The following is a 25,638-nucleotide window of genomic DNA, read 5'->3' as shown; positions in this document are numbered from 1 at the left end:
TCACACTTCCGGTTAACTACGCAGTCTCCCCTGCTAGGTCATAAGCTCTGTGAGGCCAGACCCAGCTGGACCATAGGTTCAGATGTGCCCAAGACAGTCCTGCCTTTTACCTGTCGTTGCACTGTGGCAGACTGGATTTGTGTCAGTAAATATTAAGTCCTATGCTAGCCTTCCCAGCTCCATGGATTTGTGCTTGGCCACATGACTTGCTTTGGCCAATGGAATGCTAGCAAATGTGATGTCAGCAGGTGCCGCAAGAAGTACTTCACGTTTTCCTTCTTTCCTGTGCTCTGCTGAGTCTCTGTGAGCAGAATGTGTCCCAGAAGCTGTTGAATCTAAGCAAAATGTGCTGACCTTGGGATGGTTTGTTATGCAACATTAATGTAATAATAGTTAACTAGTACACACAACATCATTATTAATAGCTCTCACTTTCACTAGAAAAAGTGTCCCCAGTAGGATGATAAATTATCTAACTGCCCACCATCAGTCCATATCTATCTTGTTCATCACTTTAACTCCAGCACCTAATACAGTACCTGGCATACAGAAGGCGCTTGATGAATAGACTAGATTAAGTTGAACTGAATTATATGTTTGGTTTTTGTTTTTGGAGACGCAGTCTAACTCTGTCACCCAGGCTGGAGTGCAGTGGTATGATCTCGGCTCACTGCAACCTCTGCCTCCAGGGTTCAAGCAACTCTCCTGCCTCAGCTTCCCGAGTAGCTGGGATTACAGGCACCTGCCACCACACTCAGCTAATTTTTGTAGTTTTAGTAGAGACAGGGTTTTGCCATGTTGGCCAGGCTGGTCTCAAACTCCTGACCTCGGGTGATCTGCCCACCTCGGCCTCTCAAAGTGCTGGGATTACAGGCGTGAGCCACCATGCCCAGCCTGAATTATATATTTCTTAAATCTCTTTCCTAAAACATCAAGTCTTTGTCCCACCTGGATGCTGAGAGGTCTGAGTCTGGGGGCTCTGCCTTCTCTTTCTTTCACATGGTCCCCATAGAGATGCTCCTGATGCTGCTAGCCAGCTGCCAGAGCATCGGAGACCTAACCTTCTTAATCCACAGAAGTCGAAAGAGCTAGTTTTTCTAAAAGGGATGTGATTTCACGGGACTGGACAAAGAAGAGATCACTGCAGGATGAACAAAAGGAGAGGGACAGAAGCACAGTAAGAGAGATCTACGCGAGGCACCAGCTTAGGCTTTCAGGAGATGCAGTGCCTCTGAGTAGGGCAGGGACACTCTTAGTACATGGCTGATTCGCTTCTCTCTGCCATGCAGCTTGCCTTCCTGCCCCAGGGCTGAGGACTGGGCAGAATGTCAGCCTAAGGAATTGCTGCCATTTTGTTAGAGTTGATGACAGCTGGAAATCATACCATTGCCCTCATCCAGACTAAAATGCTCAAATGAAAAGTTAAAAATCCCAGTCCTCCGATCCCCTCTCTGTGTCTCTTAACTAGGTTCAGTTGAACGTGGACTCTATGAAAGAAACCAGTAAGGCTGAGCCTACATCTCTGAGGGTTTCCCGAGTCCCTGCCGCAGGCTGAGTAACTAAGGCTGAGCTCCCCAGTCTCTTCACGGCTGAGCCAACCAATTTGCCAGAGGCAGGCAGTAATTCCTGGCAGCCACCCAACTGTCAACATCTTTGAAGACCTTGAGATAATCCCAAGAAGGTCCTAGAAGACAGCAGTCTCCCAGGCAGGGATCTTGAAGGTTTGTGTATTTTTTTTTCCTTTCTTATGTTTGTGACTTCCAGACCCACAAAATACTGTGGTTTTCCGTTTCTAAAACAGAGGCATGTGCCTGTACAAAAAGCCTGGGCATGCCGGGCTAATTAAATTTAGCTATCTTGCGGTGGTTGTTGTAACGTGTGTTCCGCTGATGTTATTCAGTGTGTTAAGACGTTTTCTGTTAATGTTGGTTACACAGCCATGTGGTGTGGGTGGAGAACATCACTCCAGGGAATATTATTAGGACTGAGGCGCTCAGGGGTTCCAGGGACACGTGGTCAAACAGTGGCTCCCAGGATCAAACAGTTGAGCCGTGTCCCTGGTAACTCACAGGATGCCAATCCCCTTGCTCCTTCTAAGGCAAGATCAGTCCCTCAGGTCTACCTGAGATCTTGATTCCCACAGACAGAACTGCACCTGCTATCATGCAGCCTAGAGATTTTGTAGAAGAGATGCAACTAGAGGGAGAGAAACTTCAACAGATCTGCAGGGGCTGAATGACTTGCCCAGAGACTCCCCAGGAGAGATGAGGGAAGAACTGGAACTCCTTGTGCCCATTCTTACTTGCCCAGCTGGGAATACAATGAGACCTGAAACCCTTCCTTAAGCCCTCTGTTTTTCCACCTGCCTCAATTCCAGAGCAACCACCTGAGCTCCTCTCCTGAAGTTCCCCCACCATCATGTCCCTTGTCTAGCTCAGCCCTGGTGCTTTCTTCTCAGCCATTCTTCTGCCTTAGCCCCTTCTCAAGTCTCTTTTCTCAACATTTCCTGACCAAGAATGCTTAAATCCCACTCTTGTAAATCCCCCAACCATATTTCTTCCCTCCTTCAAATCTCTGCGTCCTGCTTAAAACTCACCTATCTCATAAGTCTCATCTTTGTGTAATCTGCTGCCCTGAGGCCAGTTACTAAGCCCTTCAAAGCCTCTCCCTACCTTGCCCAGCACTGCTACACACAGCTTTGTGCATTAGTTACCTGTTGGAAGCTACTTGACAGCTCTGTGACCTACCCGAGAAGTTTCCTTTTTGTGAGTACCTTGTGTCCCATCAGTGCCCTTCAAGCTCCCATTTTCCCCCTTCTTTGAGGCTTCAGCACCACACCCAGTACAAAGCTCTGCATTCAGCAGATCCTGATGCAGGGACTGACTCTTGCGCTGTTAACAGACTCAGAGCTCTATTTTTAAGAAAAATATCTCATAGGGTGGATTTTTCATGACATCCCCAAACAAGCAAAGGGGTGCAAAATACAGCTCTTCATAGTGAGGGCCCCCTGCTGTAGCATCCTCACTCTAGTCCCATTGCTGAGGCCCCTTGAACTTCAGAAACATCATTTCACTCTCACTGGGAGGCAAAAACAGACATTTCCAGCACAAAAGCAGACCCTCCACAAGTTCCCCACCCAACAGAAGCCAGACTCCAGGATGAACTGTGGAAGCGTCTTACTTTGCGCACAGTGCTAAGTTGCTTGGGTGTCTGGTTGCCGAAGCTGCAACTGAGACAAAGCAGTAAATTAGAATTGGGAACAGAAGCTACTCAGTTGACAAAAGCAAGAAGTGACAGCTGACAATCTGACAACATGGAAGGAGTCAGAAAAAAAAAAGATCATAAAAAATAGAAATGAAAAATCAAAAACATGGCATTCTGGGGTTGCTGAACAGAGGCCCTGAGAGTGATACGTTACTCCTGCTAGGCACAAAGAGGGATGTTCATAAAGATGGCCCCATCATAAGCCAAGGTTGACTATGGTCAGCATGCGGCCCAAACCAGAAGAACACACCATGGTTTTCCCTGGGAGATGGATAATTGAAGGGATTAACACTAGAGGGCTGGAACCCCAGCTAGCCTGACATCCGCTGAATGGAACTCTGTGGCACCTTCAGCTACAGAGTACTGTGAAAAAATAAAAGTTTCTAGAGTTAGACAGGCCTGGGTTTGAATTCCAGATGAGTTTGCTCTGTGGCTCTGGGAAGCCTTTACTTCACTGACCTCAGTATCCTTGCCTGTGAAATGAAGATAACAGTACCCACTTCACAGGGTCACTGTGAGGCACAGAGGTCACAGACAGAAAATGCATACAGTGCATTGATTTACAGTAATACAATGTGATTATACAGTATTTGTCAAAGCTCTTAAGCTAAGGAACCATATGAAATTCCACCACTTTAATGAATATTATAATTTCCCCCACAGGGAGTCGATAAATTTTTATTTATTTAACTAGACCTACAGCCATCATCACAGTATTAGTACCGCTCTTCATCTGAATCCTCACAGTAATACCGTGGGCAGGTAGCACAGGTGCTATCATCCCTATTTCAGAGCTGAGAAAACTGAGGCTCAAGAGAGAATGACTTGCCCAAATATTACATCAACTGGAAACAAATCTGGAGGTAAAACTGAGTTCTTTTCACTCTTAACTCACTGTTCCTGGTCTAAAGGAATGTCCCTGGGCAGGTGCGTCAGGGTTTGATGAACACATACACAGGCACATTACCCATCTTTTGACTGTCAGCCTCACTCCTTCTCCATTTTGTTCTGAGAATAGGGAATTCTTACTTGTTTAAGTCCGACTTTATAAAGACGCCTCTCCAAATCCTTGTCACATTACTTTTCCTTCTGTGAAACAGTTCCAGCCTGGTTATGTTTTCTTTAGGTGTGATGACCTAAGTCAGACACATGTGAGGTTTTACCACGATTTGGTAAACCACTGAGTGATGTAATCCTAGCTTGGTTTTAAAATGTATTCTGACAATTTGAGGGGTCTGTGGTGCTGCATCACATCACACTGATGTTTCTAGAAAGAATTACAATCATCCCCAAATATCTCTGCCTGATGCATAGCTGATACCTCTGAGCCCATCATCACAAATGGCTAGTCGAGGGCCAATTTTCCCTCGTGATCTTTTCCATATGTTGTTTTCCTACAGCCTCACAGCTACTTTCTATAAATTTTCTCCATCAGCCTGTCCCTTTATTTCCCAGAAAACCCAGTGGTCATCTGCAAGCATAGAGATTTCACTTTGAACTCAAGCTCCTTGGGAGTGGGGTCATGCTTACATCATCTCCGTATCCCCAGGACCAGTGTCTGGATAATGCAAAATATGTGGTGGCTTAACTGCTTCAGCGAGGTGTATGTAAGGCTCCTCCTCTTCCAAGTTACCCCATCAGTGAGTCCCAAGAAGGACGATCACGATGATAGGCTGTATGGGGAACACACGTTGATATGAAAATGCAGACAGGCCTAGGAATATTTGGGGTGTGGGAAAGAAAGCTTAGGTATACGAACACTGTTGCGTACACAATTGTTATTTTCAAATATTTAAAGGGTTGACCTATACAACAGGGTATACTTGTTCTGTGCAGCTCCAGGAAGCAGAACTAAGACCAAAATGAGGGAAATCAGCAGTTTTCCTTCTAGTTTCATGACTTCCTATGGGCTAGATATGCCCAAGACAGAAACAAACTGTCCCGGAGATAAGGTGCTCCCTATTCCAAGAAAAATCAAGCAAAGGCTGGGCATTTGCTAGATGAATATGCTGCAAGAAAAATTCTTCATTCCTTCCTTCCAGGGCCAGGTATCCAACTGTCTGACCTCTAAGCTTCATTTGCCTCTGTGAGGCTATGATTTGTTCCCAGAGGTCCTGGATAATTGAAAGCTTATTGTACAACAGGGCCAAGACAGCACAAACATATAGCTTGTCATATTTTTCAGACTAGTATCAGCTTTTCCTCCCTGGGGCATGACATAAGCTGATCAAGGAAGCAATGAGCTGGTGCCAGACAGCTCCTTCCTTCCCCAGCTCTGCCCTGGAATTCCAGGTGGCCATGGGAAACTTGTGGAGCCTCTTGGTGCCTTGGGATCCACCATCCATACCATGTGGCTGATAAGACAGGAAGGAGGATGAAAAGTTTAAAACAGGAGCCACCATCTCTGGAAGGCTGTTGTGAGGCTAGGAGGCTACCCTCAGAAGACCAACACAGTCATTAGCTGCCACCTTGAACTGGAGCTGATAGCATTGTACTCCAACTCCTGTTTCCATTGGTCAACCACAAGACCAACAGCCTACCCTCCGAAAGGGTACAATTGGAGGAGAGTGGCACTCCATGGAGGAAATGAGAGAAAGGAGACTGGGGAAGAGCTTTTCCACAGCTTGATGGGATTAACAGCATGACTTATATCCTGATCTATAAAATGGACCAGAATGTGATGGCATGGAACATAATCATCCTTGTTTCTGCCTCACCTCAACCAGCTGTTGCTGCTTTTCTCTGTCTACCCTTCTCTCACACCCTCAGAGGTAAAGGAAGAATAGTCTTCAGGCCTATGAGGTATTATTTTCTTCCAGGCTGCAAAATGTTTTCCAGCTAAACCCAACCATCAAATGATAAGACCCGTGCAAATGCCATGGTGCTGATCCCACGTGTCATCTCTCCTTAGCTTCACTTCATGCATCCAGCCTCATTTCCTTCCAACCCTGGATTGCCTGCTAATTCGTGGGGCAGAGCAAGGGACTTGGGCCAGGCTGGCAGGGAATCCTTACAGACAAGGTCTGCAAGCCAAGTTCTTCATCTCACCACTCCCAATCAACAGTGAGGAAGGATCTGGCTTTAAGTCAATGTGATTTTCAGTCATTAATATCAGGCTAAACTATAAATCCTTATACAGGGCAGTCCAGGCTGGTGATAAAGACACACTCTTTCACCTCAGTCGTCCTTCAGAAAGCAACATTTCTGATTCAAGGGCCACCTCTTCCAGGAAGTCTTGTCTTACTCCTCTAGCAGCAATTACTCTTCAAATGTGATCCCATGCTGATAGGTTTGAACATTATTATAGTCCTGAGAGCCCTCACTATATCCTGTCTTGCACACATCTGTCTCCCTACATAACTCCTAGATCTTAAAGGCCATAAGCTCTCCCTTCATCGTTGTTGCGCCTCCCCATACTGCCAAGCAAAGAGACTTGCTCACTGTAAGCATCAGTGAATGTGTATTGTGTCGAGCTGAATTGCCTTTCTCAATCCCAAAGAAAAATCAAGGAGAAAGCAGCAGGGCTAAGGAAATAAGTAATCACGGATTGATCAACGTTTTTCTCTCCTCCAGTCCCTCCTCTAACCCAGCTGTGGCCTGGCCAGTCCTTCCCCAGCCTGGCCTGCTGAGAAGCCTCCTAAGAACATGGCCTCCTCGGTCTCCCTCCAGGGGGCGCTCAGATGGCTCACAGTTCAGGAGGGTGGAAGCAGAGCCCAGAGACAAGGAGGGATGGATCAAACCACACAGTCTCTGGTGGCAGTGCTGGGGAACCCTGGCAAGGAGAGTGACCTGTGCCTTGCAGTAGGAGGGAGATCCCATTCGTGGCATGTCAGGGTAGAGAGGGCTGGTAGAGATGTGTAGCAAGGTTGGGGCACAGTGCCACCCAAGGGCTCCTGAAATGGTAACCCCACAGAGATCACTCTCAGATCCTCGTGGAAGCTGTTCCGTTATCTCAAGGCTCCAAGCTGGGACATTTCTAAGAGAACTCCAGAGCTTCCATATGGGTGGGCTTCATGCCCAGGGCCTGACTTTAAGTGCAGGAAGCCTCACTCATGAAGTGAGCACCCCTGGAACAGGTGGGAGTGAGCAGGGACCATTATTCCTCTTCAGACTGCAGGCCTAGTTTGGTACAGTGAAGCTCCCCATGCACTATCCCCTTGGTGAACTCCCACAGGTCAACAGGCTGCAATCCCTCTGAGCTGAGTATAGTTCTAGAACCCTCTCTTTCCCCTGCTGTCACAGGCAGGCAGTGGCAGCTGCTTTAGAATAAACTTTTTGTACGTAAGCTTCAGCATAGTATAGTCAGAAGAGAAATCAAACTCAGAAGATGCTTAAGACCTATTGTTTTGTCTCATTCGTATCAAAACGTCCAAGCTAAGAAAATCAGCCTGGGAGCAGATATTAATTTTAGTAAAAAGACAGATTAACCCTGACTAGTACTGGGTCAGACCTGTACAAATCGAAAAGGCCTCCAAGGCCCCAAGTTTTCCCAGAAAATAAGAGCTGTTTTCCTCCTGGGTTTTAGGGCATTGAACCAGAGAAGTGCAGGCAGAAATGTCCTCCTCCAGCTGTGAGGACCCTCTTCCAGCTCCCTAAAGGACTAGAAGAGCCATTTCACTCTAGCTCAGGAGTCACTCCTCATATTATCAGCCACAAGGCATGTTTCTGACAGGGCACAAGTGCTGCTGGCTGGAAGTGCCCAGGAGGTCTTCTGGATTGGGGTGCACTCACTCATCGAGGTTCCTGCTGGATACCTCCCTAGGGAACTTTCCAGAGAGCTCTCACACACACACTCACACACACACACAATCGCTCATTCATACTCATGCACACACTCACATACACTCACTCTCACACTGACACACACTCATGAACACACTCATACCCACTCACACACACATACTCACACTCACACCGACACATGCACGCACACACTCACACTCATTCACACGCTCATACACATACACTCCCCGCTCACACTCACACATTCATGCACGCTCACACTCACACACACACCCTCACATATACACACACTCTCCCAGACACACATATTCTCTGGCACACACACACTCTCATACGCTTACACACACACATGCACTCACACACACACAGCCACTCTTGCACATACACACACACAAACTCAACACACAGAGACACACTCTCACGCTAACACATTCTCACACTCACACACACACACACTCAAACACTCTCATACAGGCTCACATGCACACTCAGGCCTGCAGGCCCCAGTCTCCAGAGCAAAGGCAGGATCGGGAGGAGAGCCCTGCGGGGCTGGAGGCCATCAGCAGTCTCACAGTGCAGCCTGCTGGGCACGAATGACGCTGCAGCCGGGTGGAGGCAGGGGCCAGGGGTGCAGGAAAAGGCGTCTTGCCTCCCCTCTGTCGACTTTCAACATCCAGGAACGGTGTCTCAAACCCCAAGACTCAAAATGAGGCCTGAAGGCCTACGGAAGGGGAAGGAGAGCTAGTCCCAGGGCCTTCCACATACAAACAGGTCTCCCGCCCCATGAGCTCTCAATGGCTTACACAGAGGTTTTAGAATCTTCCAAACAATTGGCACAGAGGAGGAGCACCAGGGCTCCAGAGGAGGAACAGAAGCTCGGCGCTAAAAATGAGGAGCTGAATACCCAAAGAAATGGGTGGGAAAGACCTTGGCCAGGCCTGTGCATGAATTATCATGTTCCGCCCGTGCCAGATTCCCCTGCTCCGTCACTCTTCCAACACAGACCATATGAGGGCAACTTCTCCGCGAGGCACACGGAGGGTGCCATGCATGGTAGTAAATAGTCATGGAGCAAAACTGTCATGGGGTGGGGCCTGTGATGGCTCAGGAAGGGAGCCACGGGCTGGACTCTGCAGGCAGGTGGGCCCTGACAGGAGGTGGGAGGAATGATGGAGAGGAAGTGGCAAAAGAGAGAAATGGTGCTGAAGAAGAATCCCCAAGACTCAGAGTTAGATTGGGGAGTGGGAAGTGAGAGTGAGGCCAGTCAGGGATTACTGAGGTCTCGGGGTGTGTCATGATGAAGAAGAGGAAGGAGAGGACTTGGACAGAATCGGGGAAAGCAAGTTGGGACCATTTGGTAAAAGAGCGTAAAATGAGGAGTTTGGTGTGCTCACTGAGTCTAAGTAGCTGCTCCCTGCATGCTCCAGCCCACATTTCTCTCTACAAGTTCTCCAGGTACTTGCCCACCTCTGCCCCTAGTGCTCCCCACCACCAGCCCTTCCACCACTTCCCTTTCCAACAGTTTCTTGAGGTCAGAGAGTTCCTTATGCCACTGGGATGACAACCACCACCACCCTCTGCCTTGGCTCCCCACACACCTGCTGCCCAGCGTCCCATTCTCCTGAGGCTCCTTCCTCCTCTCCCTCCTGACCAAGACTTGGCTTTGCCCAGGGGCCGTGGGAGTGTTCTGGGCCATCTGATCTGTGAGGAGCTGTAGACAGCCTCCGGCCCTGCTCCAGTACACCGTGCCCTGTCTAGACAGATTTGAGCTCTCCATCCTCAGGAACCGCCAGGCCCCAGAGCAGGGCTCCACTCCAAAGGCAATACTTCCCCTGCAGGTGAGGCTGCTTTGGTGGCCAAAACCGAGTGCATATTGGAGCCATTTCCCACTTAGCTGGCGGTGAGTCACCTGAAGTCTCTGGGGGCAAAGATAGGGCTCTCTGGTAAGGAGAATTTTTATTTTTTAATCATATTTAAAAAAAAAAACAAATGAGTAGTTGGAGAAAACAGGCGACAGAGTGGGTGGCCACTTGAGATCCAGAGAAAGATCAAAGCCCACCAAGAATGGAATGATCAGCCTTGGTGTCGCCCAGAGAACAATCTAGGTGGCCCATGCCACATGAAAGGCAGCCAGGGGACAGGAAACGGGGTGAAGGCGCCTCGGTCACAGGCCCCGCATGTCCCTGCTCCCCCACCCAAGACCTTGGTTCATGGTCCTCAGCTGGAACAAACACCTGCTTCCAAGAGACATCCAACCAACCAAGCTCTGTCCGCTGGGAGGGCCGCTGCATCTCTGTGTAGGAGGTGAGCTGCCCAAACTCTGGCCTCCATGCAGCTTTCTCTTTCCAAGAAGAAGCTGGAATTCCTCTCTCTAGACTCGATTCTCCTGGCCGCTGCCCCTCTCACAATCCCAGCCCAGGGCAGCCAGCCAGGAACACGCTCTATTCTCACGCTAATTAGCTCATTAGGTGACTGCAGGGCAGTGAGTCCACCATGGAGCAGCCTCCTCCTGCAGGCTCCAGCGGCCTGTCTTTTCCAAATGAGCACATTCTACCATGTGAACTCACAGATCCCTCAGCTCAGCCTCCCAAGTTAGGACAACCAGGACCCTGAAGATCAAAGAGGAATTGGGGCCTGCCCAAAGAAATGGTAGCACTTAGTGGCCAGGCCCTGACCAGAACTCACGTCTCCAGACTGTCAGCCCAGTGCTCTCACAGTGTTGCCGCCCAACATTCCAGCCAGAAGATTGAGTTTCTAGAGCCCTGAACCCATTTTAAAATAGTCAGACCTACGACATTCCAGTAAGTCATTTCAAAGGACTTTTCACTAATGTTCAACAGAAGCTGGGGAAATGTCCAAGGTGCCAGAAAACAGGACATCATTCTGTGACAACACAGAAGGGAGGAATCCCAGGGCCCAGTCTCTCTCCCTTCTAATTTGGAAAAGCCATAAAAAGTCCACATTCTGTCAGGCCAGCCAGCATATTCCCCATGTGATTTGCCAAATCCACCCTTTCCTGGATCAACACTGGCACTTGGGCATAACCCAAGAATCAGCTTCATCCAGGTTCTTCTCTAGGACAAGACTAACGAAAAGAAATGAGACAGCTCCATGCACCCCTCCCAGAGAACAGGCAGGGAAAGAGACCACAGTGTTGAAGACCTCAAGGTGGAGGTCATGGTCTATCAATCAACGGTATATTTTGCCCCACACAGCCTCCATGTCCCTCCCATGTCCCCAGCTGCTTCCCCGCCCATGAGACACAGAGGAAGGGATCATAGAAGCCAGAAAAGAAGATCCCTCCACTTGAGCAAAAGACTGTCAGAGTCAAAAGGTTTATGAAACATCTTTCAGGACTTGCATCTCCAGGATACTTCCAAAAGTTCCCTACCACCACTTACCTGATGAGGTCAATAGGTTGGAACTTATAGAACACTCCATAGCGTGCCCATTCTTGATATAGCAGCTAAACAAAGAAAATAAGGTAACAGGTTAGAGGTAGAGATGGGAAACTTCACCTGATTTTGTCCATCCTAACAAGTCAGATTTTTATCCCCAAAGTCCAGCTTCTAAGAAATTCTCATGAGACATCCACGGGGAGATGTTCAGAATTGGGAGGCTATGGAAACTGGCTTCTCCTTCCCCAAACAATAGAGATGAACTTTATCACACTCTGAGGCAGTCCTGCACCTGATTAGCAGAACCCCGTCTTCTTTATTCCCACGTCTTGCCTAGTCCAGCAAAATGAGCCCTAATGTTCATGATTCACTCATTTAACAAGTATTTATTGACATCTCCTTATGTGCCAGGCACTGTCCCCACACTGGATACAGCAGTAAGCCACAGTCTGCTTATACCTTGGTGTGGAGAGATAAATATAAACATATAAACAGATAAGATTTGGAAATCTTAATGAAGAAAAATTAATCAAGGTCAGGGAGTAGAATGTGAAGGAAGGGAGATGAGTGAGGTGCTATAGTAGACAAGATGGCCAGGGAAGGCATCTCTGAGGAGGTGACATTGAGCTGAGACACAAAGGAAGCGGGGAGGGTGTCCCAGGCAGGACACTGTTCTTGTGCAAATGCCCCAAGGCAAGTGCATATGGCACGTCCTAGGAAGAACAGGGAACCAGTGTGGCTGCGGCAGAGTGAGCACGGGGAGAACTTGGGAGGCAAAGTCAGAAAGAACCAGGATGGCCAGATCACTTGAGGATTTGCAGGCCATGCTAAAATCTTTGTATCAACACTGGATGAAATTTGGATTTTGAAGGAAGCCACTGGGAGATTTGCAGTAGAGGGCGAAACAATCTGACTGAGATTGCAGAAGGCTCACTCTGGCTGCTGTGTGGAGAACAGACTGAGAGTGATCAGAGGCATAGGGAAGTTATTGGAATGGTCCAGGGAAGAGATAATGATGGCTTGCACCATGGGGGCAGCAGCAGATATATAGTAAGAACTAGTTGATTCTGCTTAGATTTTAAAGGTAAAGCCTATAAGATTTACTGTTGAATTGGATGCGGGATGAGAGTAAATAAGAACTTGGCCTGAGCCACTGAGTCATGGTGATGCCTTTTACTGAAATGAGAAAGACTGTGGGAAGGACAGGTTAGTGGTGGTGGAATCAAGAGCTCACTTGGGGATGCATTTTTTGAGACGCTCTTTGGGTATCCAGGGGCATCGTGAGCAGCTAGATATAAAAATCTGAAGTTCAAAGAAGAGTCCAGTACATTTGAGAGTTATTGAAGACGAGGCAATTTGTAAAATCATTAAATGATGGATGTTATTGCCAAAGAAGAGATAGTAAATATAGAAGAAGCCTGAGGTCTGGGCCTTGGGCACGCCACCATTTAGAGGTCAAGAGGGTGATGAAGAACCAGTAAAGGAGAGAGAAGGGGCGGCCAGTGATGTGGAGGAGAACCAGAAGTGTGTGGCATCCAAGAAGCCAAGGGGAGAAAGGATTTCAAACAAAAGAAGATGACAAGCTGTGTCAAACGTTGCTAATGGGTCAGGTCAGATGAGCAGTGGCCACCGGATTCAGTGGCTTTGAGGTCACTGATCACCTTGACAAGAGTGGCTCCAGGAGAGGGGTAGGGGCAAAACCAAACACCGCAGGCCAGGCCATCTTGGAATATTTCTGCAGCAACTTTAGCAGGACTAGCATGTGTCTCACTAAACCTGTGTATCAATCCCAGTAAATAAAATCATTCAGTAAAGGATCATTAGACCTCATCTATGTATCCACGCTGAATCAATAAATCATACAATGTATCAGATTGTATGTCTAGAATTGACAGATTTATAATACAGCTGCTGTTTTATTACATTATTCATGCTCCTACCACATCACACACAACTCACGAGGAAATCTGTCAAGGAGAACCTACTCTAATCGGGTACTTCGGAAGCCCATCTGAACATCAGCCCTACAGGGAGCCATCCTGTTTACCTAAGAATCTTTAAAGACATGATATTAAAATGGAAATGAGAACCAGCATTCTTGCTTAAGGGTGATAGACTTTTATTGTCACAATGTCTTCCAGCAACCGCAAAACAGGACCAGAAACTACACAGGCCCTGAAAGGGCAAACTGCACCAGCAGTTACCACCACCTGCAATGGAGGAAACCCAGATACAAAAAGGGGTTACTCAGTGCATGAAGGCAGAGGAGCATCTGAATCCATGAGCACGGCTCCTGCTCACCCCAGGGCAGTGGCTAACCTAACCTTATTCTCATTAGTACATCTCCTCCTCCCACATCTTGGGTGCTTCTACTGCCTGAGATTCTACTCCCTCCCCTGAGTGCAAACCCTGGGCTCTCCAACACCTGGTTGTCATAGTGACATCATTTGTTGCCCAAAGGGAGATATACTTGCATCAGCAGATGCAGGCAGGGCACCCCCTCGAGAGCTACGGGACGTCACTGTCTGCCTCATAGGCTCTGACCTCCAGAGCAGATTCCTCCCCAAGTCATACGTCCAGCCAAAACCTGAGCTTGAGAACACCTATCTGCCACTGCCCTGAAGGCAAAATCAAAAAATGTCCCAGGAATCCAGTATGGCCTCAACTGAGAGCTGACCTCAGAAGCTTTTTCCCTGGTTGAATCCCAGATCTGCTGAAAGAGACTTCCAGAAAGTCCCTCTCTCACCATGGTCTCCTCTAAGCACAAAGATATATTCACAGCTTGTGGATATAGATGAGGAGGAGCCAAAAGAACTATCTGAGCTTGATACAGAAAAGCTAGAAGCATACAGAGGAGGCAGTGATCGGGCAGCCCCTGAAACAGACAGCTGGAGCGACAGAGCACCAAAGCTGGGAGGCGGTGCAGCAATTATGCCTGGATGTCCAGGCCAGCTCACACGCCTTCTGTCACCTGCAGGGGAGGCAGGGAGGGAGGTGGAGAGTGCTGTAGACCCTTCCCAATCTTTAAGAAGGTTTAGTCACACATAGTTAAGAGCAAGTGGATCATGCTGAACTGCAGCTTGCAGGGTCCCAGAAGGGACCAGCAGTCAGGGTGAAGGGAGGCACACGCTGGAGTCCTGCCCCATAAGGACCAGCATGGTGTGGGTAAAGCACAGACGCGTAACAGTCCCTCTAAACTTGCAGAGTCTAGAGCCTTCTAATGCAGCTGTTAGCGAATCCATTTTCTCCTTTAGAGGTTAACCATGTCCTCTCTTCACCAACTGGCAAAGCTAGCAAATAAACCAGGGAGGGACTACTGCTCCTTCTTAATGGACAGTGCCTGATTCCGGAGCCCTGGATGTAATCCCAGATGTGTCTGTCTGCCCCAAGCCTTTACAGCAGGAACCATCCCACCTGATGGATCAGAGACAGAAGCAGCAAGTTTGGCTCCTCAGGGATCACATTTGACAGAGGTCATCAATTTAAGGATTTCATGAGACTATAAAGGAACTCAAATGTTAAAAACCCTTTGCAACAACCCTTTGCAATGCCAGAGAACATCAAGGTGTGTGGGACTCATGGCCCTCTCTGAGGCCACAAGCTCCTCAGAGAGCAGCTAGACCTGAGACAGGCAGAAAGATGCTGTAGCCGCCTTGGAGGCATTCAAGGGATGGGACAGCCTGAAAGGAAGAGACTTAGATTCTACTCCCAGATGCTACACTAACCTATTTGAACATTTTAGCAAGTAACTCCACCTCTCTAGGTCTCACCTTCTCCATAAAGTAACATGAACGTCGTGCAGCATGGCAAAATGAATCCTCAGTTGAAACCAGGAAGAAAAGTGCCTTTCTTGTCAGGAAGGCAAGTTTTAAAATGCAGGAGTGACTCTCTCCACAGTTTTCAGTGGGTCACTTACTAACTATCCACTCGGGAAGACATCCACCTGCAAAGGCTGGAAAATCCACGACTAAGGGTTTCCAGAATGCTAAAGGAAGTCATATCCAAAGTTCTACTTTGGGTTCTCCCCTGTAAGTGGGTGAAGAAGCCACAGAGAGCCAGTGGGAGCCAGGCAGCCCTGAGCAGATGGTGACAGCCACTTCTCTGGGAATTTCCAGGACACTAGGCAGCTTTGGCAAATGGGGAAGTAGGCAGCTGCTGGAAGCCAGGAGGGACCCATCTACTCCCAGGCTGCTCCCTCTTCCGGTTGTCCTGGCTTCTAGGAAGGCAGGAAATCCTTATTCTCAAGAGGGAGGAAGCCTCTTCTTAATGACCCTCCAGGAGGGGAAAGAGACTTCCAGCCCCTACGTGGGGCTGAGTCATGGAAACTGCACAATAGCACCAGGTGAGCTGCAGGAGAGGGGGACTGACATTCTCTAGGGCCTCTCGGCTTGCCTAGAATCTGCCTGCAATGAGCCTGGGCCTTGGGGAGAACATGGGAACAGCCACAAATGGTAAGGAAGAGTGAAGGGGAACACCCAGGTGCTGGCAGGATGGGCAGGTTGGGACACCATGGCAAATAATCCCTAGAGGCCCCAAAGAGGCCACCCTACACTGCAGCTCCCAAGCCTTCTCCATGTCCATCAGCTCCAAATGCAGGGAGTCCTTCCTTGCACCTAAGCAAAATGCTTCCTGCAACCACCTCGAAGAACACTTGACAGTTATAATATAATGAAAACAAATAAATATGCAGCACACATTTGGGCATTTTTGCTCTTTCTCCTTCAGGATATGTTGTAGGCACCACCTACATACCACTAAAACTACAGAAACAAATCTAGCCCTATTGTGAGAATCTCTCTTGCTTAACAGAAGAAGCTGTGTCAACATGACCACACAGCACTAGCTGGGATTTGGACACTAAGGTTTTAGTCCTGACTTCACGAACATTCAGGGACATTAAAACCAGTCTTCTCTCCTGGCTAGGTATCGCCAAGACTGGCCAGCAAGCCCAAAGAGAGGCCACAAGAAAGGGTCATCTTGTCCTTCAAAGACTTGTTCACCTTCACGAAGCATCTTTCTGACATCAACTTTGGGAGTTATCCATGGAGATGCAATTCCATCCTGGCTGGGCTCTCCCTGCCTCCTAGTTCCCACCTATTCTACCAGGTGGAGTGGACCCTGACTTCATTTTATCAGCCAAAGAGAAACATTTTCTGATGGGAAAATTTTTTGTTAAAAGGCATTGCTGTGGTTAACAGTAATTTCATATCTTTCTAAAGACAAATACATATTTTTACATCTACAACATATATATTGTAAATAGTCTGCAATTACTTCTTCCATTAGTGCAGGTAACAGAAGGCTGACTGATCTCTCCTATGACTTGCTGTGTGTTCCTGGTCTCCATAATCATCCTAGACAGTCTGGGGTCACCACCTGTTTTCTTAGGCAGGCAATGGATGATGATCACCATTTAAAGGGAAGGAAGGAAAAATTAGAGAGTAGGAGGACAGAAAATGGTTGGGCGAGAGAGGTGAGATGTGGCAAGACATGCTTCCTCCTTTTCCTTTAAATCTGACGCGGGACTTTTCAGGAAATTAAACACGGAGACTATTAGCATCGGATAGAAAACAGATGAGGTTAAGACATCGAAATACTACAGCAGATTCCCTGGGCAGGCAGAGAGGGGACATGTGTAAGCAATCACCGCAGTATTTCTGGAAAAGACCTTTTATGTTTTTAATACTTAACACTTCATAACAGGGACTAATAGGCAGGATAAAAAGAAGCCTGCTCAAAAGGCAACTTGGGGCATGAATGATTTTCCAGACAATAGAGTGGGGGAGGGAAGTTGCTTGAGCTTCAGCTCCTCATCCCTCCCACCATCGCCCACCATCCTCTGCTCACTAGAGTTGTTGAAGGTGGGGAGAAGCCAGCAGGAGGATGGCACAAGGGGATCGTCGGTGCATCCCCACTGAAGAGGTTGGGGCCATTTTCCTTCTCCTAACTGTAATCTCCAATTCCTAGTTTCTTGAACTACAAAGCACAGTTGAGCCTCCCTCACACTCAGATTGCTCATCTATAATTTGGGAGTGGCTATACTCCACCTGCCTGCCTAAAAGAAAAGAAGAATCACCTAAAGTTGACCCTCCAAAAGCTATAATGGCATGGATCATCACGTTTTAAGCAAGAGCCCTGGATTTGAGAGTTAGAGGTGTTCCGAGCCCCATCTCTGTTTCCTGTGGCTGTGTGATCTAGGCCAAGGTGCTCAAGCTTCTGTGTCTCCGTTTCTGCATCTATCAGTTAAGGAATTTGGACAGCCAGTGTTTCTCAACTGCTGCTCTCTTGCCATGGGAGGGTGGGGTGAGGGCTGTGTGTGGAGGGCCACTGGATATATTTCAGAACAGTTGGCACTGTGGCTTTCCAGGCACTAAATGCAGTAGCAACCACCCTCACATTTCCAAATACCTGGGTGGGGGAAAGTGGGGAGCTGGAAAAATTGTTGGAAAGTAGATAAGCAGGTAAAGAGAACATCTAAGACACTTCAAGCCACTTCCACACCCACCCGTAGTCTCGCATGCCCAAAGTCCAGGACGCTGCACGAGGCAGGCTTACCTTTCTGTCATTCATATCGTCCTCTGGACTATCGTATTCACCCTGTGGGAGAAAAAGGGATGCTGGATAAAGCCAATGAAATTACCAGAAACAGGTGCCAAAGGAGAAAGGATTTTCTTTTTTATTTTCTAATAACACTGCTTTTTTTCATTCCCATTTAAGGAAGGTCAAAAGCATGGCATGGTTAATAAGGGGCTGATATTCCATTTTCTTAGCCATCAACACTTGCCACATTTCCTGGGATAACTTCTCATACGAAGATGTGCCCCCTCATACACTTCAGAGATCAGTCTATGCCCCCTCATAGCAATGCAATGGCAGAGCTCCAGACTTTAAATGGTTTAGCCCATCACGTGAAAAGCATCTGTGCCATGACATGCTCACTCTGTCCATAACTGCAGAACTTAGCAGTGCATATGCCACTGCAAATATGTCAGGAATTAGAAGATTGCCATCTGAAAAATTCCTGCTGGGCAGTCAGGGAGCCCCACCTCAGCAGTCTCAAATGGCACTACTGCATGGCAGGTGCCCAAGACCTGACCAGTCTGATGAATAGTGAAGCCATGGAGCATTTAGCTCAAGGACCAGTTACATTCTCATAAATTGTCTTGAAGAATACCATTGCATTGTATCATGGGATGTTCATAACATTATCTCCAGTCAAAGAAAGCTTTCATTACAGTCATTCTGTTTTCTTTACTTAACCAAAGCATTGCACAAGGAATTCTGAAAGATTTTCTTCAAAAAAATTTTTTTTAAAATAATGATCTTTCGTTAATATGTACCTGCATGTTAAGGAGGAATTTCATATCTGCACAAAACTCTCACATCCAAAATATCACTTTCAGGCAGCTAAGGGTCTGACAGTCCAGGTTAGGGATTACTCAGGCCTTTCAGTCTCCTTCCACCACCATCCACCACCCTCATCAATAGCTCCTCCCTTTAATCACCTCATGCCACATCTGTATAGTCACACTTTTGCTAAAAATAAATCTAGGGAGTACAAGGAAAGCTCAAACAAAGCCCAGTTTATTTTGTCACCTGGGGAAATCACTGGCAAGACAGTTTGAGATGATTGGCAAAAATCAAACTGGGGATTATTGTCAGCAATGAGTGGTCCAGGGTCAGCCAAGGTATTTTAATGTCATGATTCACTCCTGCCTCACCCTGCAGGTATTCACCCATTTCATTGCCACTGAAAAGTTGTGGTTTTCAACGTTTTGAAGACTACAGAGAGCATGCTGACGAAAATAGTACTTACATCATGAAGAGGGTAGGCAGCCTCATAGATATTGTTTGCGATCAGAGAGTTAATACCTATGGAAGAAAGGGAGGTGAAAATAGTAACTCTGGGGCAGGCGTTTCACAACTTAACCCTTGTTTTTTGATAAATAAACTTTCACATGCCCCCCCAGCTGAGAATCACTGCATCCTCCTCTATATCATCCAGGCTAGAACTTTTTGCCAAGCTCTGGTTCTTACTATAAGAACAATATTTTTTCATTCCCCAAATACAAGATTATGTTTTAATATCAAATATGCTGTCTCAAAGTTCACATTCCTCCTATCTTCAAAGATTCCAGTCATTCCAGTCCAATAACCTTCCACCACCATCAGGTGAGAATCTCTGTGTCCATGGCCGCACAGGAATGGTTATATGGATCATTTTAATCATGATCTATAAAAGCCTGTGTGAGAGCATCCGACTGCACTTTGAGCTCCTTCCTGCTGTTTCACAAGGCAGTGTTCGCTGTGACTGATCTGCCGCCTGGACCATAATATCCCTGAAGTGGGCAGGAAGCAATAGGGCAGTGGTTCTCAAAATGTGGTCTGGGGAGAGCCCTGGGAGTCCTCATGAGGCTTTCAGGGGGTCCCTGGAGGCAAAACTATTTTTCTAACAGCATTAACTGTTTCTAACTGCTTTCTCACTCTTCTCTCACAAGTGCATAGTGGGGTGTTGTGGCACGTGCTGACATCATCCCCTATGGCTAATGGCATGTGTGTTTGTGTATTCTTGCACTTTCACAATTTCTCAGCCTTAACTTCTCATGCAGTAAACATTGGTCGACATAGCCATGCAAACACCCTTTGGGTGTTCCCAATAATTTTTAAAAGTGTGAAGTTACCCTGAGACCAAAAAGTTTGAAAACTATACAAGGGATTTATGTTTTAATTCCAACAGTGTCTCACACCACTTGCACATAGCAGACCCTACTAAAGAAATGTGAAATGAACAAATGGCTCTGTCCCTCCAACTCCATTACACTCACAACAGAGAACCTTCTGCGCAGCATAAAGTCGTCGTTATTTACTTGTTTCATTCTTGGTTTTTTTCAGAGACTATAAAGTGGTCTGTGTGTTCTGTCTGAGTCGGGATGATCTGTCCTAGGTCGCTGGCTTCCAGATGGGAGGGATTATGTCTCACCAACTCGTAGTACCAAGGATCCCGCCATACGAGGATCCACATTTAATCATGGAGGGGGAGGAGAGGGGGAATTTCTGGTACACGATGATTTCCCTTGTCTCGCACTTACTTTCTGCCCTGAACCATTCTTTCCAAAGAGACTGTAGACTGTAGTGAGATGAGGAGATAATTGGTTTTGGAGGGAAAGATGTATGATGTCCAAATGCTAAGAAATCTGCATTTGCATGGCTCTGAATAAACGCCGAGGTTGGATAACAAATCTAGACAACATTTACTCATTAAAATTCATGGCTTCCCACCTCCCGCTCCTACCCAATGCCCCACCCACATGCTCAGAGACCCGCAGAGGATCTCAGACAATCCTCTCCCCTCCATCAGCCTCCTCTTCCTCAAACCTCGCCCCCATTTGCCACAGTTCAAGGACGGCACAAAGACTATTCTCTGGGCCCCATGTGGGAGCAGAGGCCCGCGGCAGGCTGCCGGGGGTGCCCCGTAGAAGTGGCTGCTCTTCCAATGAGTGGAAAGCTAAGTGTTTTGGTACTGCTGCATCACCAAAGGGCCAGTCCTTTCCTGATTTTAAGTTTCTTCCTTGGCATGTACATAAAACATGAGAAATAACTTTGTGGGGTGAGAGGAGCAGAGAGTGGGGAGAGGGAGTGCAGATGGGGGAAGGGTGCCTGGAGGTTCACTAAGCTGCAGATTTGTCTGACTCACAAGACTACAATTTCACTCCGAGCATCAATCAGTTCAAGAGCCATAACCACAGCAATGTAAAGCCACCCTACCATAATCAAAGGGAGGAGTCCCAAGCCGGGAGGGGAGTTTGTGGGAGTTTGTAGTTAAAAGCTACAAAGTGCTGTAGGCATGGATAGCGGCTGAAGCATCACAGGCGGGTAGGGCCCCAGTTAGACCGCACCCCAGAACCTACCCAACCCAATCCATACAGTCACACCCCACAGTTGCCGTGGCAGCTGTATATACCCTTAAGACAGTCCCAAAACTCCATGGAAAAGTCCAGCAGGTGTTTTCACCTACTTAGCTCTTCTGCTAATTCTCAGCTTGACTTTGCACGGTAGCCGAGTGTCTGGAAGCATCAGACCATTAGACCGACAACCTGAACTCCTGGTCCCAGCTGCCAGATCCTCAGAAATGTCTCAAATTATTGGGACACTAAAGCTATGTGCCCTATCCCCCATCTCGAATAAAGCTTCCTGTGCACGGTGCAGCTGGAAGTGGGCAGCTTGCTTCACTTCCAGGACAAGGTTTGCTCATTGTTTTGTGTTCCCCAGAGGCCTGACCTGGGTCAGAGAGCACTCCTCTCACCTGTGTGTCTCACAGCACTTAGCTCACAGCTGGAAACACAGAAGAGATGGCAGCCCTAACAGTCACCGGCCCTATGGCTGCAGTTATCTCAGTACTCCTCTTGTTCATCGCCTTCCTCACTGCTTCGTTGAGCATCCTATGCTCATGAAGAAACTTTTAAACTCCAGCTGATTGTTCTGTCTCCTAAGACAGAAAGTCAAGATAAAAGGTCCTTTGCTTTGGAGCAAAGATTCAAGTTATAAAACCAGAGTTGTCCCGACTCAGATAACCAGAGCCCCCAAAATGCCGCAACTGGATGTTTCTCTGTTCCCTCTAGCTGTGTACTCCCTACTTTTCAGGTGTATCCTATGGGCAATCCCAATCAGTGGCTGCTTGCTAGGCGAAGGGAGGAGAAAGTACATTAGAGGAGGAGGAATGGGGCGGGAGATGCATGTTGAAAAGTAAGCATCCATCCACAACTTTACCCGACAACAGGGATAGCTTTGGCCTCCCGGTTCACCCACAGACTTCAGAAACCAAGATTCTACCCCCAAACAAGCATGGAAATCAGTTTAAAACAAGAAGAAAATAATCAAACATTTTTAAAAAAGAGTCCCTGCTTTGAAAATTGAAATTCTGATTTTTTTCTTTCTTTTCAGCAAAAAATGGGCTAATTGGTTCCATCATGCGCCATCCATCTGGCCATAATGGCAAAGCTTTCTTCTTCAGGATTGCATCTATATTCTTTCCTCTCAGCTCTAGACCCAGGGAGAGACAGAGAGACCCAACCTTTTGTCCTATTACTTTCAGGATGGGGGACAGTGAAAAGGAGAAAGTGCTGAGGACATTTTTCTTTCCCTGTCTCCCTTAAGAGGAACAATGTCTCAGCTCAAAGTATAGCCCCTGAGGAGCCCCTCACTGATCCGCGAAGTCAACGTGCCCATGTCTCCTTCAAATCACCAGGTACTTCATGCCTAGTGCTTAGAACTAAAAACCTCCAAAGGAAAAGACTCATGTTTCCTCCCTGCCCAGCATGGACCACACATCTGTGCAGCCTGACACAACCAGGCCTAGCAACACTGTCCCACATCTACAGGAGCAAGGCCAAGAAACATGACCAAGGCAGGCTTAGGCCCCGGCACTGGTACCTGAAAACAATACTCGTCATACAAAGCCTGAGACCTAGCATTGAGCTTCATAGACATATCTGGTTTCCTGGACACAAAGGAACAACCAAAGCACAGAAGTTTATGGTCTACCTCCCAAAGAAAGTCTCATTAAATCTACAAGTGCTGCTGGGTGACAGGGACTGCAGTGCTATTCCCTCCAGGCCAAACTCAAAGGAAACTTTTATCTACTGGGACAGGTACTTAGAGGAATGGTGCTATACTCCTGAAAACCCATTTGGTTTTGATTCTCCCCAGAACAGGGTCCAGTCCGCCCGACACTGTGCTTTCATCCCTGCACTCCAGCCGGACGTAAATCTAAACCAGAGCTCCCACACGGTGCATTTAACAGACTATATTTACCCATCACCAAATTGTCTTGACGTGTGCTTAATTACTTAAATGCCTTTAATCCCAAGCCTTTTCTTCTAAGAAAATGTAAACCAGTTCAGCTGGATGAATGATACACCAGATGTTTACAACACACAACACGGTCTGGCTTTGGTCAAAATAATTAAGACATCTCCTGAGTGGGGAGGGGAGGTGCCCAAAGCATATATTTTTTTTTTAAGGCTCTGACACCAAAATGTCCATGAAAATATAGCTCCATCAACCTATAATTTTCTGTCCATAAAAAAGCAACAATAACTTTCATATGAAGGAGCAAGAAAGGTGTTTACCCTCCTCTGATATCGTCAATGAGGCTTGAGCTTCTTTCCATGGCAAAATGCACAAAAAAGTTATTCAACAGTAAAGTCAACTCCCAGGGCCCTGACAACTGACCTTAGGAAAGATGATATTCATTAAGGAGGCATCATGATCACTCACACACTTCCACCACAATGCAGTACCCAAACTCACAAATATTTTCAGTCTCTGAATGTGGTGGGCATTAATGCATAATCTCCCACTTCCAGGGGTAAATAAGAGAGAAAATAAGAGGGAAAGGTTGAGTTGTTTCTCTTGAGGTTATGAAAGAATTCTAAAAAGTTTGATCATTAGTCCAACCATACTTTTTCAAGGTCAGCTCCTCCTGCTTTGTCATTTTATACTAATTTTAAACACCACCCCCCAAAAGAGAGAAAGGGAAGGGAAGGGTAAAAGAGGGGAGGGGAGAAGAGGGGAGAGGAAGGAATGGGAGGGGAGAGGAGGCCAGGGAAGGGCAGGGAAAATAGTGCAGGGCAGGGCAGGGGAGTGGAGGGGAGGCAGGGCAGAGCAGGAGAGAGAAGGGGAAGGGAGGGAAGAAAAGGGAAGGAAAGGGAAGGGAAGGGGGAAGGGGAAGGGGAAGAGAGGGGAAAGGAGGGAAGGAGTAGGGAGGGAAACACAGGGCAGGGGAAAGAAAGAAGGACAGGAAGGGAGGGAGGAAGGAAGGAGGAAGGAGAGAGAAAGAAAAAGAAAGGAAGGAAGGAAGGAAAGAAAGAAACAAAGGAGAGAGGGAAGGAAGGAAGGAGGGAGGGAGGGAGGACAGGCAGGCAAGCAAAAGAAAGAGAGAAAGGAAGAAAGGAAGGAAGGAAGGGGGAGGAAGGGAGGGAGAGAGGGAGGGAGGGAGGGAAAGAGGAAGGGAGGCAGGGAAGGCAGGCAAGAGAAAGAAAGAAAGAAAGAAGGAAGGAAGGAAGGAAGGAGGAAGGAAGGAAGGAAGGGAAGGAGGAAGGGAGGAATAGAGGGAGGGAAGGTAGGCAAGAGAAAGAAAGAAAGAGAGAGAGAGAAAGAAAGAAAAGAAAAGAAAAAGAAGGGAGGGAGGGAGGGAGGGAAGAGGGAAGGGAGGAAGGGAGGGAGGGAGGGAAGACAGGCAAGTGAAAGAGAAAGAAAGGGAAAAAAGGAAGGAAGGAAGGAAAAAGGAAGGAAGGGAGGAAGAAGGAAGGAAGGAGAAGGATGGAAGGAAGGAAGGAAGGAGAAGGAAAGAACGAAGGAAGGAAGGGCAAGCAAACAAGCAAGCAAGAAAAAGAAAGAGAGAGAGAGAAAGAGAGGAAGGAAGGAAGGAAAGAAAGAAGGAAGAGAGGGAGGGAGGAAGGAAGGAAGGAAGGGCAAGCAAACAAGCAAGAAAGAAAGAGAAAGAAAAAAGAAAGAGAAGAAACAAAGAAAGAGGAAGGAAGGAAGATGAAAGGGAGGGAGGAAGGAAGGAAGGAAGGAAGATGAAAGAGAGGAAGGAAGGAAGGAAGGAAAAAAGGAAGGGAGGAAGGAAGGAAAGGAAAAGAAGTTCCAGAGACCTAGCTGGTGGCTAGGGCATTAAAAGGGACTGAATGCCAAATGTTCATACAATATGAGAAAAATAAAAATTAGGCCCTTCACAGATAGACTTGGTTATCTTTGGGGGGTCAGAACCCCAGTGGTCAAATCCCCAGGAGGCAGGAGGCAGAGTACTTTGCAATACACTTCATATTCCCAAGTGTAAGTAGGTCATGAAGCCTACGACAGTGCACCCTATCTTTATTTTTATCTTTTTCTGTTGTTCACTCTAGAGTTCCTAAAAACCACCTGGTTAGATTATTAAATATGCAGATCTTGGGACCTTGCCCCTGCAGATTCTGATTCAGCAAATGTGGCATGGGACCTGGACAGCCAGGGTTTTAGCAAGCATGCTAGGTGATTCTGATGCCCATTGCATGCAACCACACCTGAGCACCGTCGCCCATAATCACATGCAAAGAATTGCTATAGGAGTACAAACTTCTTCCAACCATCCTCACCAACCGCTCTGGATGCTCCTTATTCTCATCTTCCCTTTCACTATAATAGTCTCCTCTCAACCTCTCTGAGGCCTGCAGACATCACACAACCCCAAGTC

General features: G+C 47.4%; 1 protein-coding gene across 1 annotated transcript in view; it reads right to left on the bottom strand.

The window, feature by feature from the left end:
• Positions 1–25,638, bottom strand: part of ANO2 (anoctamin 2) — a 363,933-nt gene that overhangs the window by 227,758 nt on the left and 110,537 nt on the right. The window contains exons 7-9 of the mRNA XM_055281012.2: positions 19,222–19,277; positions 17,961–18,002; positions 11,409–11,473 (exon numbers count right to left, since the gene is read on the bottom strand). Coding sequence (XP_055136987.2) covers positions 11,409–11,473; positions 17,961–18,002; positions 19,222–19,277 — 163 coding nt within the window. The remainder of the gene's footprint in view (positions 1–11,408; positions 11,474–17,960; positions 18,003–19,221; positions 19,278–25,638) is intronic.

Source organism: Symphalangus syndactylus, chromosome 5 (assembly GCF_028878055.3).
Source record: "Symphalangus syndactylus isolate Jambi chromosome 5, NHGRI_mSymSyn1-v2.1_pri, whole genome shotgun sequence".
In the NCBI taxonomy this organism is placed as follows: domain Eukaryota; kingdom Metazoa; phylum Chordata; class Mammalia; order Primates; family Hylobatidae; genus Symphalangus; species Symphalangus syndactylus.
The sequence above is the reverse complement of the archived record's forward strand: the minus strand, read 5'-3'. Positions and strand labels throughout refer to the sequence as shown.